Source organism: Scylla paramamosain, chromosome 6 (genome assembly GCF_035594125.1).
Source record: "Scylla paramamosain isolate STU-SP2022 chromosome 6, ASM3559412v1, whole genome shotgun sequence".
In the NCBI taxonomy this organism is placed as follows: domain Eukaryota; kingdom Metazoa; phylum Arthropoda; class Malacostraca; order Decapoda; family Portunidae; genus Scylla; species Scylla paramamosain.
This window is the reverse complement of record NC_087156.1, coordinates 34,090,351-34,109,496: the sequence shown is the minus strand read 5'-3', so window position 1 is coordinate 34,109,496 and position 19,146 is coordinate 34,090,351. Positions and strand designations below refer to the sequence as shown.

Genomic DNA, 19,146 nt, shown 5'->3' with positions numbered 1-19,146 from the left:
AAAGTTATAGAAAAAGAGAGTGTATGTGTGTGTGTATGTCTGTGTGAAGAAAGGAGTAATATGATGTATTGAGAAGATGTGTAACACATGTGTCAAAGAGCGTGCACAGAATGTGTACAAGTAAGAGATATGTATAAAGTGAGGAAGAAGAGATGAAAGACAAAAGCCTGTGCTGTAGAGAGAGTGAAAACGGAAGGGTGATAAAACAACAGAGAACGGAGTGCTAGGAGCGGTGACTTGTGTCCCGCTACAAGTGGAAACCCCCCCCCCACCCCCAGGACATGTGAAGCATACTCCATACATGGACGGTAAAGATAGATGTTTAAGAATCTTCCTGTTGAGGATAGATTAAAAAAAAATTTAGATAGGCAAGAGATAAATGTGATAACAATGGTGCCATCTGGTTAAAATAAAGGAGGGAAAGAGCAAGATTTTATTATATATTACAACTTGTTATATTTTTCCCTAATAATAAATTAAATATAAAAAACAACGCTAACTTCATTAATAAAAAAATAATAATAATACTATGGCGCAGAATTTTTTTTTTTCTCCATTTCCTCCTCTTCCCTTCCCTCATACTCCTCTCCATTCTATCTCCTGCTCCTCCTACACACCCGAGTCTAGAAAACACCTGAAAACACCTGGAAAACCTGGAAATTACTATAAATATTGACGAGGAAAGACGGAAAATTATTACAGCTCGGCGGGGCGGGGCTGGGTTGGCTCGGCAGGAAGGGGCGCCAAGGATACCATGATGTGTGATGGTGGTGGTGTGTGTCTGTATATGTGTGTGTGTGTGTGTGTGTGTGTGTGTGTGTGTGTGTGTGTGTGTGTCCCACTACTCACCTTTCCCCTCTTCCTTCCCACTCCGGCACACTCAAATCCTCAATTTTGGCGTATTTTTATTGCGCTTGCCGTTTAAAACAGATGCCACATATTTTTTTTTTTTTTTTTATGTAAACAAGAACCTGATTCGAAAAATATGGTTTTGTTAATTTTCTGACACCAACTGGCATTTCTTATTAAACAGCCCGGCAACTCTGAGATGCATATTCAAAAACGCTGTGCTCTCTCACCACGCTTGAGAACCCAGCTAATCATCTCTGTGGACTTGAAAACAGTCATGGTGAGAGAGCGTTTTTGAATACGTGCTTCAGAGTTGCCTGGCTGTTTATATATATATATATATATATATATATATATATATATATATATATATATATATATATATATATATATATATATATATATATATATATATATATATATATATATATATATATATATATATATATATATATATATATATATATAGGAGGGGTACCTGCCAAGGGTAACAAAATTATAATAGAAAACAAATAGATGCCAACTGACTCCAAAGATGACTATGTTTATTGGAAAAAAAACAAAGCTGTATATATTATTAACTGGTTACAGCAAAGCCTACGACAGAGTGCCCCTTGATAAGCTAGTTCAGGTGCTAGCTATCTATCTGCGCGTGCATCAGGAATGTGCTTCCCTTCAACACCATCACGGCCACGTCGCTAACAACATGCCGTACAACACGCCAACATGCGCACGGTATTCTATGATGTTTCTCTGTCCTCTATAGCACAGGGACTGGCGCACACACCACCCCAAGAAGCTAACTATTTGTACAACATTAAGACAGCGGTGAAATGCTTGCTAGGAGCTGTGCCCTGTGCCTGGTAGAAGACGGAATTCCACAAATGCAAGATGTGAAGAGACGCAATTTTATAAAATCCATATTCCATCAAATGATGGAAACGAGTCTTTGCACCTGGTATAGGAAATGTGTAGAAAAGCGAATACCCCAAGCTATAGATTCCTTTCACAATCACTGCAATTTTTCTACCAATCCCAAGCTATTTCACTCTTACATACGGAGCAAAAAAGTGGGTTGTCCATCCGTTGGTCCTCTTTCTACCCCTGGTGGCTTCACGTCCAACTCTAAAGAAATGGCCAGTATATTAAGTTTAGTCTTTGTATTTGTATTCACTATTCCATTTGATCACCTTAAATCACCTCGTCAATTTCATGAAGGGATCTTCCAGAAGATTCAGTTGTCCATCTCTGACGGTACAAAGGCTCTGAATAGTATTAATCCTTCTTCAGCTATGGGCCAGATGCAGTTCATCCAGTTTTACTTAATTAAGAACTGTTCTAGTACCCTGGTTTACCCTCTATATTTACTTTTTACTGAATCATTACTATCAAGAGAAATTCCAATTATTTGGCTAATGTCACATGTACCCCATCTTTAAGAAAGGGAAAAAATGTGATTACCTTAATTACAGGCCAATAAGTCTTATCTCTACACCGTGTAAAACCTTGGAGAGGATCATAAACTTCACCAATATTTGGAGACTTATTCTGTTATCAATGTCAACCAATTTGGGTTCTGGTTAGGGAGGTCTGTTGAAGATCAGTTATTGTTAATATATACTGATGTCACTTATTGGATAGATAATGGTAATATGATTTACTTTTGATTTTGCTAAAGTTTTTGACACAGTGAACCATCAGATACTTTTTTTTTGCAAAATTCCAATGCATTGGTATTGAAAAGTACAGTCTTAACCTGAATTAAAGCTTTTTCTTACCAATAGATCTATGGAGTTTGTAGTGGGTGGCTCTTCCAGCTCTTCCTTCCCTGTTACCAGTGGAGTTGGGACCACATTTTTTTTTTTTTTTTTATCTATACTAATCACATATCTACTGACCTGATATCAAATGTTAAAATATTTGTTGATGGTCTAAAACTGTATCTGTTAATAGACATTTAAATAAGCTCTCTGCTCTGATTGATATACCAACTGTTCAAAGAGACATTAACACTCATAACAACTGCAGAATCTTGGGATCTAAGAGTTAATGCTGATAAGACAAAAATTATTAGTTTCGGTGCCCCCCTTTCTGTCACCTTTAATTTGGGTCCGTACTCTTCCTACCAAATTAATGGCAAACCACTTCGCATAAGTCCCAGTGTTGTTGACTCAATCTTAAGATCTCATGATTACATCCGCTCTATTGCTTCCAAAGCAGCTGTTTTAGCAAACAATTTGTTAAAGTCCACACTATGCCCCTCCCCCGAATTTATGGTCACCTTCCTTACTACCCACATACGCCCACTTCTGGAGTTTGGATCTACTGTCTGGAATACTGGTGATGTCACTGACCTAAAGCTGCTAGAATCAGTACAACGACTGTGGACAAAGAGGATTCAAGATCTCGAGAATATGTTACATGTTCAGAGTTTTATGTATCTGGACATTTTCAGTGAAGGGGGAGACTGTTACGGGCTGATCTTATTAAGTGTAGGAAGATATTTCACGATATCTCTCTCCACTTTCCCCTACTGATTTATTTCCTTTGGCTCCTGTTATTGGCACGAGGAGACATCGTTATAAAATCTTTGTTCCTTACAGTCGTTGTGATGCCAGGCATAGTTTCTTTTCAGAGTGGTGAAAGTCTGAAATTCACTTCCCATCAATGTGACAGAAGCAGATTATCTAGATAGTTTTAGGAAGGGATTGACTAACTTCTTGGGTGACAGCCTGTCTGACTTCTGCTGCTGATCTGCTTGATATACCTTTGACATTTCTTCTGGGCCTATAGCATAATTCCAGTCCTTTTTATTGCTACGCATTCCTTGGTTATTCTCCTTTGGGCTGGCGTCCTAACCGTGCTGGGGTTTCCTCTTGGGAACCCAATCAGGTAAGAACCATGTATAAAGTCGGGGTCTCAAAAATTCGCTGCAAAAATAGCATCCTTGCCCGACACCTTGTCAAGATTTCATTTGCGAAAAACGATAGGGCACGGCACCCGAACCCTTTAGTACATGTCCTTTGTAACCGCGACCATTTGCTGCAGTTTCACTTCATAATTATGTTTTCATTTTCCTGTGTTTCCATTCTACTGATTAGTTTTCAGTTTTTTTTTTTTTTTTTTTTACCAGATTATATATATATATATATATATATATATATATATATATATATATATATATATATATATATATATATATATATATATATATATATATATATATATATATATATATATATATATATATATATATATATATATATATATATATATATATATATATATATATATATATATATATATATATCGGGTAAGATCTTTGTATTAGCTCATATTCGTGGAACAGACTCAGTTATCAGTTGCTAAAGCCCATTCATACACATCAATGACGTATCACTACCGTGTCCGCTCGGTCCTCCAGTGAAAAAAAAAATATATTTCGTGACTTTGAATTCGGCCGACGCATTCACACATTTCCGGCACAGTACTGTGTTATTGCGTCTCCGTGTCAGTTCCGTCTCCATTCCGTGAAATTTAATATCGTCTCCACCGATATTTTTCAGTGTTTAGCGGACGTCGGATTAGTGTTGTGCATGATGAATGCATTTTCTCTTTTCTTCCATGCTTCATGTACCCACTTTCTTTTCTTCAGCTTCATAGTGCCGAATCGATCAACTTATGGAAAGGGATGATAGACATGTTTTAATACAAGGACTGCCATGTGTAGGCCCTCTGGATACCTGCAGCTTCCCTTTTATTCTATGAGCTCAGTTTGACAACACAGCCCCTACCACTACGATTGTTAAAGGCTCCGCGTTTGACGCATTGTTACACCGGCAACATTTCGGCACCGCGGCTCATTGACGCTCGACCGAGGAACATAAACACAGGGTGGCGTGTTTCCTGGTGGTACCTCGTACGATTCACATCCCGGAGAGAGTACTAGATTTGCTGAAATGTACTTAGTGACATGAGTGCGAGGAACATAACAGGCTAGTGGAGCAGGAGGTGACGGTAGTGGAAGGCGGAGAATATCGTCAGGAACCATGGAGCTGTTCTACTCAGTGTCTGAAAAACGCTCCCTCGATGATACTCAGCAAACATCGTAAGTTGGGAAGAAATTTATTATTATTATTATTATTATTATTATTATTATTATTATTATTATTATTATTATTATGGGCATGGGGAAGTGTAAGTGGTAATGTTATCAATAAATTTTGGCACTAGTGGAGACTTGTTGTCCCCTGTTGGCTGGGCCGCGTCTGGCAGTTGCCAATTGTGTATTTTCTTACGAGTTGCAGTGTTACCAGGCCTCCACTAGTGCCCAGATTTTCATAAACAACCACTATTATATCTGATCATCATTTCTTTATTTTCTCTCACCATAGTTTCTCTGATGTCCTTATAACAGTCACCCAAACACCCCTTGCCACATAACGCACAGTGAAGATGATTTCAACTCTATTCTTGAACCCAGTAAATATTTACTCTTGCACCAGTCTCTCTATTCCAGACAAAACAATTTTTTCTGGTAATTTTTGGCTTGTTTTGAATGAATCTGCATGTTTTTTTTTTTACCACAAATCATTTTTTTTTTTTTTTTTAGTCCCACCCACACCCCATCAGAAACTAATGTTTTGCGGTAAAAACAGAAAGCAGATTAATGTAAAACTGACCAGAATCTACCAGAAAAATAGTTTCGTCCTCATAAATGAGTAATGCAGCAGTAACACTCACATGTTCCCCACAAGAGGACTGGCTGCCACTTGCCCATGGTCGCCACCTGGCTGTCATCACCACCACCACCATCTAACCCAACCTAATGAAACTAATATAACTTAACCAAACTAACTTTACCTACCTAACCTAACCAAACTAATCAAACCTAAATTAACCTAACCTAACTAAACAAACCTAACTTAACTAAATTAAGCTAACACCCACTGCCGACAGACATTTGTACTTGTCTTTGCTGCTGATAATAGAAGGGTGTGTATGTATCATAAATAAAAGCACCATATTAACATTTACAGTGGAACCTCAGTTCTCGAATTTAATTCATTAGTGAATGTCATTCAAAATCCAAAATGTTAAAAAACTGAAACCATTTTCGCCATTAGAATCAGTGTAAAATGGATTAATTCATTCCCTGTCTTATCGGTTTATGACAGATGCTCCCACAGCCAAGATGGCTGCTTCACAACATCACCAACTCACAAATTTTTTATCCAGAAAGGATGTATTGAATGAATTTAATGATACAGAATTCATCAGAAGATACTGTTTAGACCATGCAGGTATTCTCTTTGTCACCAGTCTAGTGAAGGAAACCTTACAGAGGGACATAAAGAGGAGCAACCCACTTACCACCAAAATGAAGGTGATCACAACACATAGACATCATGCTGCTGGGAAAAGCTGCTAGAAAAATGCAATTGTGCAGTAGTGATGGCATTGGGGGTCATTGAGAGATCAGAATTACTCCTGAGCATCGAAAACTGTTTGTTTGTATTGGGGCTTTTCAACGGGATCACATTTACTCTATTTCAAAGACTGAATTATTGTCTCACACCCTGTGTCTCTCCTCCAAATACATAAAAATTAAGTACATATGTAGAGACTATAAATTAGTAATAAACGGTAGCTTTTGCTGTCTTTTAATATTTGAAATCAAATAACTTTGTTCTAGAACAAAATTATTGTACCACAACTGAAGCAATAATGAGTTCAAAATTTTGTTCAAAACTGATTTGTTCGAAAAGAGAGGCATTCAGTAACCAAGGTTCCACTGTATATTTTATGCCTCTTTGGCAGTAGACACCTGCCGAAACGATAATTACTCCCAGTGAGGTCTAAAGCACTGTTCAGGGGGTGCTGTGAACTTATCATTAAACCCAGCTGTGACCTCACTGAACGTTTCCCTTTGTGTCTCACAACACAAGGGGGCAGTCACAGCCTGCCCTCTAAAGACAACTCTCTTCCTCCACACAAAACTACAAGTACCTAATAACACACACACCCTTTACTCAAAAATTTTAAAACCATCATGGCGACTCCTACACCAGCCTCGGAGTCCCCATCTGGGGAGGGGACCATAAATGTCCCCAGGTCAGACTGCCTTTCTGTCGACGACCCTAAGTGTCTTGACACCCCCTCAACTTTTTCTTCATTAACTTCTGCAACATTCGCAGTCTAAGATCTAATTTTCAATCTGTAGAACACCACCTCTCCTCTTCTAAACCTCATCTTCTTTTCCTCACTGAAACTCAGGTGTCTGAGGCAACTGACAGTAGCCCCTTTTCTGTTCCCTCCTACTTTCTCTATCCTCATTTTCGATCCAAAGCTGGATGCTGCATTTATGTGCGCAATGACTTAACCTGCTCTTGTGCCCACGCTCTTGAATCTTCCGAGTTTTCCACCATCTGGCTACGACTACAGAGTCACTCTCATACTAAATTTATCTGTGCTGTATACCTCTCACCTAACTCCTCTGATTATAAGAAATTCTTTGAGTACTTAACTTCCAAGGTGGAACACATTATGACCCTCTTCCCTTTTGCAGAGACCTCCTTTCTTGGAGATTTCAATGTTCACCACCAGCTATGGTTTTCCTCTCCCTTCACTGACCATCCTGGTGAACTAGCCTACAACTTTGCTATCCTCCATGACCTAGAGCAATTGGTGCAACACCCTACTCATATTCCTGACCGTCTTGGAGATACGCCCAACATTCTTGACCTTTTCCTGACCTCTAATCCTTCTGCTTATGCTGTCACCCTTTCTTCTCCGTTGGGCTCCTCCGATCACAATCTCATATCTTTATCTTGTCCTATCGCTCCAATCCCTCCTCAGGATCCCCCTAAGCGAAGGTGCCTCTGGTGTTTTGCCTCTGTCTGAGGCATCCTATTGTCTGAGATGTCTCTGCCAGTTTTTCTCACCCCCCCCAGCTGCTAACTCTGTACAAGGGCCTTATCCGTCCATATATGGAGTATGCTTCACATGTCTGGGGAGGTTCCACTCATACTGCTCTTCTAGACAGGGTGGAATCAAAAGCTTTTTGTTTCATCAACTCCTCTCCTCTAACTGACTGTCTTCAGCGTCTCTCATATCTAGATATGTTTCATATCTAGCTGTCTTCTACCGCTATTTTCATGCTAACTGCTCTTCTGATCTTGCTAACTGCATGCCTCCCCTCCTTCCATGGCCTCGCTGCACAAGACTTTCTTCTTTCTCTCACCCCTATTCTGTCCACCTCTCTAACACAAGAGTTAACCAGTATTCTCAATCATTCATCCCTTTCTCTGGTAAACTCTGGAACTCCCTGCCTGCTTCTGTATTTTCACCTTCCTATGACTTGAAATCCTTCAAGAGGGAGGTTTCAAGACACTTATTCATCAATTTTTGACCACTGCTTTGACCCTTTTATGGGACTGGCATTTCAGTGGGCATTTTTTTATTAGATTTTTGTTGCCCTTGGCCAGTGTCCTTCCTACATAAAAAAAAAAAAAAGTAGAGAATTAATCTTTACCCCTGGACTCCCTCAGACTGTACAGTGATGGAGGTGCATGTGCTGTCTCCTCCAAGAGTGTGGTGGCCTTCACACGAATGACCACAAGGCAGGACAGCTTCCGCCATCGCATTCCAGTATGTACAGTGTGTGTTGCGGATTTAAACTCTCCAAATGAGCCTCATGTGTAAGTGTGGGTGTGTGTGTGGAACAGAGCATGTCAGGAATTGTGTGTTTTAGCTGTATGTGGTTCCTTTCTTGTACAAGGGATGTATGCATGTAACAAGTTAAAATTAGTTTAGCTTTTAAACTTTATTGATTGTAAAATTATTCCATTAATTTACTTTATATTTTTCTTGATACCCAAAATCCTTCACACACTACTACTGTACTTGTTTTTTGCCACCAACACTAATTGATATTTGAATTAATCACTTCACTTTGAAATACCTTGCAATGAGACTCCTTTTTGATGAATGCTTCCATGCTTACTAAATCTGCAAATATATCCTTGTATTTTATTTTCCATCTTTTTTAGGCCCTGGAAAACTTATTGATGAAAGTCCTTGGCATCAACACATGCATTCTTGGTGCAGTGTTTTGACTAAATAGCTGTTGTGATGTGATATTTTGCCAAAAATCTCTCATTATTATTTTCAATATCATCATCTTTTCAGTGTTTTGTATTCATTCTCTATTTACTGTACAGTTATCCCTCATTAACCATGGTTTCAGTTTTCACAGTTTTACTTTTACTTGGATTCTTGCCAACCACAAATTCAAATCACCTGCTGCTTACCGCATCACACACATACGCACACACCCACCCACCACACAAACAGTGTTCCCACAATTCAATGCCATGGCCTGCAACTGTGTGTCATTGTCCTCAGTCACAGTAAACTCACTGTGTGAGCATCATCCCTGCTGCCTCACACCCTGCTAGCAGTGTTCATAATTTCTTTGTTTGTAACAATATGCATGCAGTTTTTCTTTACTTAAATAACATTTTGGGGCCTCAGGGATGTTCTTAAGTGGGGCACTAGTTTTCCATGGATTTTACTTATCCACCAGGGTATCTGTTACTTAACCACTGTGGGTAATGAGGAATGACTGTACTCTATCACATGTCAGATTTTGATTTATATTTGCCTTCTTAAATGAGTTCCTCACTCCCATAACTGTACAAATTAGTTAACTCCTCAGTCTGACATAGACTTGTCCATCCTCTGTAACATCTTGTGTGAGTGTGTATTGGTGTAGATAAGGGTTTGGTGTGATGGCTATATATACACCTCAGCTGCAAAGAGAAGCAGTAGTCAGTGCCCCATCACAGGAACAATACCAAAATAATGTAAAAATTGGCATTTTTTTTTTTTTTTTTTTTTTTTTTTTTTCATGTAGCTGATATTCTAAACTATGATCATTATAAGCAACAGCAGGAAACATATCAGGAAAACCCACATGAGAGGTGATGATATTTTGTATGTTGGCAGAATAATGGAGTCGGTGAGCAAGGTGATCTTCCTAACATTCAGCAGTGATGGTTCCCAGCTGCTGGTTGTGTTAAGCATGGGTCGTGTCCACCTCTTCACCAAGGGAGCCGGCCTCCACCAGTGGACCTCATCTCACACCTGTGACTGGGATGGAGAAGACATATTACACATCAACTTCTTCCATGGGGGAATCAGGGTGCGTTTGTATTTTACTTCCTGTATTTATTTTCTTTAAGAAAAGATAGATATGGAGTGACAATAAGGAAAGGATTTAAAGTATATCCAGGATATTATGAATGTCCTTTCCTTGATCTTGCATTCTCATTGGTCATCATTTTCCATCTCATCAGCTACTTACCTCCACTGAAAAAGTAAAATAAAGTACTTAGTTCTGGTTATGATTTACCTTCAATTCATATTTTAAAATCCATTGGAAATTGATTTCCCAATTTTTTGCAGATTCTCCTCAGTTTCTTGAGATCATTATCATTATTATCATTCACAAATAGGATTATATATATATATATATATATATATATATATATATATATATATATATATATATATATATATATATATATATATATATATATATATATATATATATATATATATATATATATACATATACATACAGTCAGGTTGCAGCCAATGTTCAATGTTCTAACACAAATTGCATCTAATGTTGGTTGTCAATTTGCCTTCAAATCACACTGTAATACAGTCAACTCAAAATCCTAACACTGGGATGGGCCACAACAAGCCACAGAGAAGCCTGTAATGCAGAGCAGGCTAATGGTAATGCAGGGGGAGGGTGTGGGCTGCCACTACTGCCTACACCACCCCACCCACACTAATAGTACTGAGTGTGCTGCCCCTGCCACTGCCACCTCTACCATCCACACTGATAGTATTGAGTGTGCCACCACTGCCATTGCCACCCCTGCCACCTGCAGTTGTAGAACTGAGTGTGCCACCCACTGTTGTCACTGCCATCCCTGCCACCCACAGTGATAGCAATGAGTGTACTACTGCCATCCCCACTGCATGCAGTGATACTATACTAGAGCATTTTTTTTTCATTAACCTTTTGATGTATTTGTTATTATCAGTTAAATGCACAAAAAATGTTTGGGTATTGTAGATTGTCTAGAAAAATTTGTTTTAATATTAAGGAAACTATTTCAGCCAAGTCAGAACAATAGTAACAAGAGCAGGTTAAGTCATTGCAGACATAAATACAGCATCCAGCTTTGGATTGAAAATGAGGATAGAGAAAGTAGGAAGGAACAGAAAAGGGGCTACTGTCATTTGCCTCAGACACCTGTGTTTCAGTGAGGAAAAGAAGATGAGGTTTATTAGAGGAGAGGTGATGTTCTACAGGTTGAAAATTAGATCCATGATTGTGAATGTTGCAGAAATTAATGAAGAAAAAGTTGAGGGGGCGTCAAGACACTTAGGGTCAGTACCAGAAGAGCAGTCCAACGTGGGGACATTTGTGGTCCCTTCCCCAGATGGGGACTCTGAGGCTGGTGTAGGAGTCACTATGATTTTGAATGTTGAGTGAAGGGTACATGTGTAATTAGGTGCTTGTAGTTTTGTGTGAAGGAAGAGAGGTGTCTTCAGAGGGCAGGCTGTGACTGCCCCCTTGTATTGTGAGACACAAAGAGAAATGTTCAGTGAGGTCATAGCTGGGTTTAATGATAAGTTCATAGCACCCCCTGATCCAGTGCTTTAAACATCACTGGGAGTTATTATCATTTCAGCAGGTGCCTACTGACTCCTCCTGGTATATTGATAGACAGTCAAAGTGACTTCTTGTATCTGTGTTTCAAACATTCTTATTTTATAACAGCCTTTTCTCATTTTTGACTTCCCATTTTCCTTATTAATTTTGTTCCTAATACTCTAATGTACTCTTTTATCTAGAATTTTATCATACACCCTCTTGGTTGCATACAACATGCAAATTCCTCTATAATTACCACTCATTTGTGTTCTCTGGAATGGTTTAATAGTGGTCATTATCTAATACCCAGGAATCTCTTCCTTCTAAACCTCCAAGTTTTAGAATAAAGATTGAATCATCTCTATCTCATTCCTGAGAAAAAGGAATATAGAATACATGTTTTTATATACTCTGTTTTATAAAATGTGGCTAAAATTAATAAGGTTAGAACACATTCAGAGACACTATATTTCCAGTAAAGGAGAGGTGGCAGTTTATTTCTGGATTTTAAAGACATGAGCATGAGTGAGCAGTGACAAAATTTTAAGAGAAAAGTATCATGAATAAGATTAAGTGACCACCCTAATGTTTTGCAGGCATGTGTCCAATCAGGAGATGTAAATGTTCATGCTTCATACACAGAGAAGTTCATAGCTCAGCCTCACAAGCCAACACTGGTGGATCATGGACAGTGCGCAATGAATGGCTTTTTTGCTGTCTCAGCCTCAGGTGAATTGCATCCACATGTTTCACTTAGCTTGTGTTCATTATAAGATATTTTGCTTAGGGCTCATCTTACATTATTAAATCAGTTTGTTTATGGTAATTGTTAGTCATACCTAGCCTTGGTTTTTCTGATCTTTTCTGTAGAACATTTCTACATTGAGATTCATAAAACATGATTTGTAAAATAAAATTGGCAAGTGATATTTGTCATCATACAACTACATACACATTCCTTATCACACTGGAGAATGTCCTAGTGTTCTATTTTTACTTTCCATGATCAGGTTTGTTGCTAGTGTGTGTTTTAACACATGAAGGTGCTATCTTCACTGAAAAGAAGATTGTGCTTGGAAATACCCGGGACAACTTTTCTGTTGCCACTGCTGCTTTGGCTCCAAGTGAGTTTTCTCATCTTAATCTTTACTCGCTTTGTCTATACAGCTTTATAAAGGAATGTAAATAATGAAGTTAGTGATATTTTGAAATGTTTTAGAAACCTATAGTAATAATGTAATATTTAAAAGTTTGAAATATATGTTAGTAAGTAAAACTATTCAGAGAAAAGGACAAAGGAACAAAAAGTAGCCTTTATAGAATTTTAGGTGTTTTGTTGTATCTTGCAATATGTACAATTGCTCTCACCTTTCGCTGTCTCCATTTCTGAAGTTTGGACTGTATTTTATATATATATATATATATATATATATATATATATATATATATATATATATATATATATATATATATATATATATATATATATATATAAGAGGGTCACTAGCCAAGGGAAACAAAACTGGAAAAAAAAAAATCCCACTTATTCATCAGCACCAAAAAGGAATAAAAAATGCAAGGACATTTGAAATCTCCCTCTTGAAAGAGTTGAAGTCATAGGAGGAAGGAAATACAGAAGCAGGCAGGGAGTTCCAGAGTTTACCAGAGAAAGGAATGAATGATTGATTGAGAATACTGGTTAACTATTGCATTAGAGGGATGGACAGAATAGGGGTGAGAGAAAGAAAAAAAGTCTTGTACAGCGAAGCCATTGTTATGTTGATGTAAATAACAGCTGATGATCAAGGAATAGTAGAAGTAGGATTGAGGATTTAGGGATAAGTTTGTAAAGCAACGATCAGACAACTGAAGCACTTGCTGGACAGATTGTATAACTAAATAGAAATGGTAGTCTTTTGGTATGGTGTGACATATTAAAGGGACCAACCAAGTTATTTTCAGTTTTCATTATTTATGAACCAAACTGTGCCAGATTTTTATGAGATATAAAGTTCTTTTATATATATATATATATATATATATATATATATATATATATATATATATATATATATATATATATATATATATATATATATATATATATATATATATATATATATATATATATATATATATATATATATATATATATATATATATATATATATATATATTGACAACAATTTTTCCTGGATTTTCTTGAAAATTTGCTACAAAATATTTTGATTGTTTTCTAAGAAAATTGTGCAACAGAATTTTCATGCTTGGTTTCATCGAGAAAAATAAAAAAAATTTTCCTCATCTGTATATTTCTCTTAAGCTAGAAAAAAAGTAAATACTCAATCAAAATTCTGTCACATCAGTTTTTAGGGTATTTTAGTTCCCTTTCTAATGACACCAAAATCATCAAAATTGGGCAATAAATTGTGGAAAAATATGCCTCGATAGCGCAGTAAGTTAATTTTGAGATATGAGGCTTTAAAGCTTAAAGAGATGCTTACACAGTTTTCATCCATATATTACTGTGTAATACTGGAATTTTTGGGTGCCAAGTATTATAATGTATTTGTTTTGAGTTGTAAATGATTTTGAGCTATAATTGCAAGCATTAGATTCATAAATTATTTATTTTGTTGGTATCTGGAATCTCTTAGATAGGACATTGCACACTTCATTTTTATAATGAGGGCATACCACACTGATACATGTGCTCTGCTCTCAGCTAATATACGGCATGCTTTTGCCAGTATCTCATTCCTTTGGGTAAGGTAAGATTTCCTCCTACCCATCGTGTTGAAAGAGAGCAAAAAGTGGGAGTAAGTGAATGCCAAGTGGGTATAGAAGTTGATGAAAGAGAGAGCTTCATAAACTCCATCCCTCCCTCTAAGCATGTACAACATACACTGTCACTGAGGGCATCTGAAGCTACATTTAAATGGGTATTTAAATGTAGATGACAAATTATCATATGCACATTGTGAAGTACTAGGTGCTAGATTCCTAGAACCTACATAATTTTTACAGCCTCCTGTGACTTACACTACACACAACAATTTATAGTGCTAAGGAAGAAATTATATACATACTAGCCATACATGAATATAATGACTCCAATACATTGCTATATTGCCAGCTGGACATATCCATGTAGCCACTTGGAAGCCTGAAATGATCAAGTGTTGGCGAGCAGAACTCAAGATGCTAGATCAGGCCAAAGGAAGCAAAGGTGACATCACAGTAACCATTCAGGCAGCCCAGTCATTCTGCCCTGCCCTGTCCAATACCACTTGGCACACATCTACAAGTAAGTGCTTTCATGCATGTATGAATGCACAGTTTCCAGAAAACTCTTACACAACATTTTTTACTGTCTGCTTGATGTTATTTTTCTGCAGTGCTCACACAAGTCTTCTTGGTCTTTGAATTTGGTATGTTATACACTCACCATCTTCATATACAGGTTATAACTCTTTCTTCATTCTTAATCATTTATTTGCCATCTCTAGAATGGGGGATAGAGTACTGCATGGAACTTATTATTTATGTACTAATAGGTATTTGGCAATAGAGATGCCTACTTGATTTGAAGGTATTAGTATATGTGGTATGATAGCGTATCTTATTAATTAGCTGGAAGTTTATAAGACACTGAAAAATTCCATGACAACCAGATTAATTTTATTTGATGTAAGTAAATAACCAACAACAGTTTCATATTATTTTTCTCTGAATACACAATGATATATATATAGTAAATAACTCTATTACCTTGGAGTTTTGGGGTCCCTATTCTGGAAAAATGATAAAGCTCCTAATTAGTCCTTGATAAAAATTTTTAAATTAATAATGTTTAAAAGTTCATTTGAGTGTGCTCAGTTACCTTAATTTTCAGTAAATAGCATTCTAAAGTAGTGTAGATGATACATCAAAAAGTGTGTGTATCACTGGTGTTTTGGTTAATACAATATCAAAAGATAGTTTTACCTATTTGTTTACATACTAAATTTTAGTTTTCTCCCTCCTAAAAAAATAAATAAATAAATAAATAAAAATAAAAAACTAACTAGCATAGGGAACTTATATTTTCTTTTGTATCTGTCAACAATGATCTAGTTAGCATCTCTCAAGTAATTATTTTAGAATGGGCACAAATTGTTATTTTCATATGAACAAAGTCCTTAAACAATACAAGATTCTCTGGATGTGACGTACGTACCTGTTAGCAACGATCTGGTTAGTGCCTCTGGCTGCAAGTTCATGCCAACCCTTATATATACTGCCTCACATAAACATAAGTTGCTTCTGCCGAACTAGAATTAATTATTTCGCAATATCCCTAAAACTTTAACATCCTTCTATACCTTCAAATTGTTCTTGAAGATTTTAACTAACAGTCCCACATATTATCAAACTCTAACATGGTTCATTAACAAATTTAGATCAAGAATATTAATTTCAAAATTTTTCCCTAATTACATAGTTATCAGTTCTTACACATTTCCGCTTAATCTACAATGTCTTGTGATAGGGATTTTTTATCTGACTTATTTAACAAAAACTTGGGAACATGAAGTTTTCAGGTTTCCATTGTGGTGGGCTTTAGTAGAAAACATTACTCTGCGGCCAAGCTTCTTCATCATCTTGAGATTTTTAATTTGTCACTTTCTAGATTACAATTACACTTAATATTTTTGTTCTGAATTCTTATTGATTCTGAAAATATATACAATGTTTATTTATGAATCCAAAAAGAAAAACCAAGTATTTATATTCATAATCATTTCTTTAGGCTATTCTAAATAATTTTATATGATCATTATTTGAATGATATTATCTTCTATTTTGATTTGATTTTCTTTACTATTTATATCATGACACTTTTGCTCTCAAATGTGTGGGTATCTAGTCACAGCAAGCTTCAAGAGTTGGTCTATTAACATGGTGATCTTTGTTTGGCTTTAGTGCATTTCCTAAATTCCAAATATACTCACATTTTCTTCTCTGTGTCAGAATTGTTATTTTCACAACACAGAACATGCCTTTCCACCCATCCGGCAGCATTGAGTGTTGGGTTGGGGGAGGGGGAGCAGTGCGAGTCAAAAAAGAAAAAAAGATCTGACTGATCAGGAGCTGCAGCAGTTGATCTCACCTGGTATGGTTGAGTGTTTAGATACCATCAGACATGGCATAATTTACCTGTAGAAATTTTTACACTGTATTAGATATAAGACCTATTGAAGTTGAGAGAAATTTGGGTAAAATTGGGGTGTCATTTATTTTAGCACCCACTAGATGCCTGAGAGTTGTTTGTAGAGCAAGAAAAAGTGATAGGGATAGATGAAGAACACTTACAAATGCATAAATAATAGCTTAGCCATGAATGTCTCTACAAGAGGTTTACCCACATCTGGTCTGATCAGATAATCAGATCAGATGTAGGAAAGGGGAATGGATCTGTTACTGTGCAACAAAGATAAACTAGTTCTGCAGCCAGGCCCAAATGCTGAGAACCTCAGTTCTGTGCACTTGACCTAGGTACTGTGTGGTCAGTAAAGATTGATTCTTTCTCCCTCACACCTCCTCAAGACCAGGAGCTTAAGATGTGAGGGAATGACAATGTAAGTTCATGCATGTGGGCATATCTTGGTTTCACCACCTTCAAGAAGGATCTAGGTTTGGTACGTTGATTATCATCGTCATTGTTCAGTATCTGTTATTGTATTCCTTGGTGTATCATTAAAGATGGTTGAAAGGGACAGAGTGATAAGACTGAAAATATCCTCCTATGTATTTTTATTTTCACAATGAGATAAGAGGTGTTGTTTTGGCTATTCCCTAATTTTAATCACCATGTATTATGGTGTATTATAAAGATCGATAGATAGATGAGTATTAATGAAATACTAGTAACACTGAAACCTTTAAATAGTTATTATCAAACAAAGAATTATGCTGCATGACTGGATACATTGATTTATGTGATTTTTGTTATTATATTTGTTTATTGTCTTAGTATTCAGAACAACTTAATACACTTCATTGTATCTTTTAGAGAGTGAAGGACTTGTGCAAGTAACATGCCTACGCTACACTGAGCTGGAAGACCCCACCAGCCTGCTGGTGGCACTCACTGTGGAGAAGCAAGTCAAGGCCTCACCTTCACAACAGGTGGAGTATTTCATGAGTTTGGCTTTTTCATTGGATGGATTCATTATTGTTTTTTTTTTTTTTTTCTTCTTTTTTCTTTTTTTACAATTTTAATTATGATTTTGTTACCTTGGTAAAATAAATTCATGTTTAAATGCTTTATTGTACTTTATTCAATGCAGTTTTATGATTCATATTTCAATTTACAGATCCATGGAGTAGCAAAATAACAGTAGCTTGCATTACATTTCCATCTGAGGTTGTACAGTAGCAAGTAACATCTTTTGATTTATGAGCAACAGAGTAATGAGTAACAAAGTTGTATTTTAGAGTAACATTGCCCATCAATGCAGATGAGCAGTTGTAAGAAATATCAATACAATAAAATATATTAAATTATTGCTGTGAATGTACTGTAAAAATTATTTAACTATACCAGCTGTGGGCAATTAAGTGTATTAGTGTCCAAAGAATAGAATGGAAACTAAAAAGTAATTTAGTACTAATGAATGTTATGTATGGTCAGAGTATCTTGGGAACTACAGCCATTCCCATTCCTTGGAGGAGACTAACCAAAGAGAAGTGAAACATCAGAAATGATCAAATGTATTGCAGTTGATTGTTAACATGCCATGCACATTTGATTTGTGGAAAGAAGGAAAGATAAATTATGATGGACTTTTGCTCTATTGTTTGTTTTTCACTAAAAGGAATTTACTTTTCTTTCAGTCCAGCACTCCTCCAACCTTGGGCGCAATGTCTCACCTTGTACGGAGGTATCAGCTTCAGGATCAGCAGCGTCCCTTACTGAAGCCCTTCAAACCCATGGCAGACACAGTTGGAATTGCAACAAAGGTGTTTTTAAGGGATTTCATGCATGGTTAGCTCAGTGAATAGACTCTCTGATACACTATTGCTTATACATGTATACACAAAATTCAAGGTTGTTGTTGTTGAGGACCCTCTTTTTTTTTCACCATTCTGTTTCTCATCTTGTGTGCAGTTGCTTAGACCATTTCTGGCCTCTTGTAACAAGGACATATGTATACACACACACACACACACACACACACACACACACACACACACACACACACACACACACACACACACACACACACAATCAAAAATCATTATGGAGGGAAGTCATAAGTGGAGTACTCCAAGGCTCAATACTTGCACCAATCATGTTTGCAGTTTATATAAATGATATGACAGTGTGTGAACAGCTACATGAGCCTTTTTGCAGATGATGCAAAGTTGCTGAAGAAAGTTGAGAGTGCAGAGGACTGTGGAACATTACAAGAAGACCTGAACAAGATATCAGAGTGGAGTTATAGATGGGAAATGGAATTTAACTTAAAGAAGTGTAAAGTAATAGAATTTGGAAAAAAGTACAAGAATAGTAA

The 19,146-nt window shown here is 36.7% G+C and overlaps 1 protein-coding gene across 2 annotated transcripts in view; it reads left to right on the top strand.

Annotated features, from left to right (window-relative positions):
- The first annotated feature begins 4,694 nt into the window (after positions 1-4,694).
- The window catches only part of LOC135101644 (mediator of RNA polymerase II transcription subunit 16-like), a 48,802-nt gene continuing 34,350 nt past the window's right edge, over positions 4,695-19,146 (top strand). Inside the window, exons 1-8 of one of the 2 annotated variants that reach the window (XM_064005912.1) lie at positions 4,695-4,957; positions 8,400-8,549; positions 9,859-10,054; positions 12,184-12,316; positions 12,598-12,711; positions 14,724-14,894; positions 17,643-17,758; positions 18,467-18,592. In XM_064005912.1, the coding sequence (XP_063861982.1) occupies positions 4,899-4,957; positions 8,400-8,549; positions 9,859-10,054; positions 12,184-12,316; positions 12,598-12,711; positions 14,724-14,894; positions 17,643-17,758; positions 18,467-18,592 (1,065 nt within the window). In that variant the 5' untranslated portion in view covers positions 4,695-4,898. The remainder of the gene's footprint in view (positions 4,958-8,399; positions 8,550-9,858; positions 10,055-12,183; positions 12,317-12,597; positions 12,712-14,723; positions 14,895-17,642; positions 17,759-18,466; positions 18,593-19,146) is intronic. The other variant, XM_064005914.1, reaches the window with a different exon arrangement.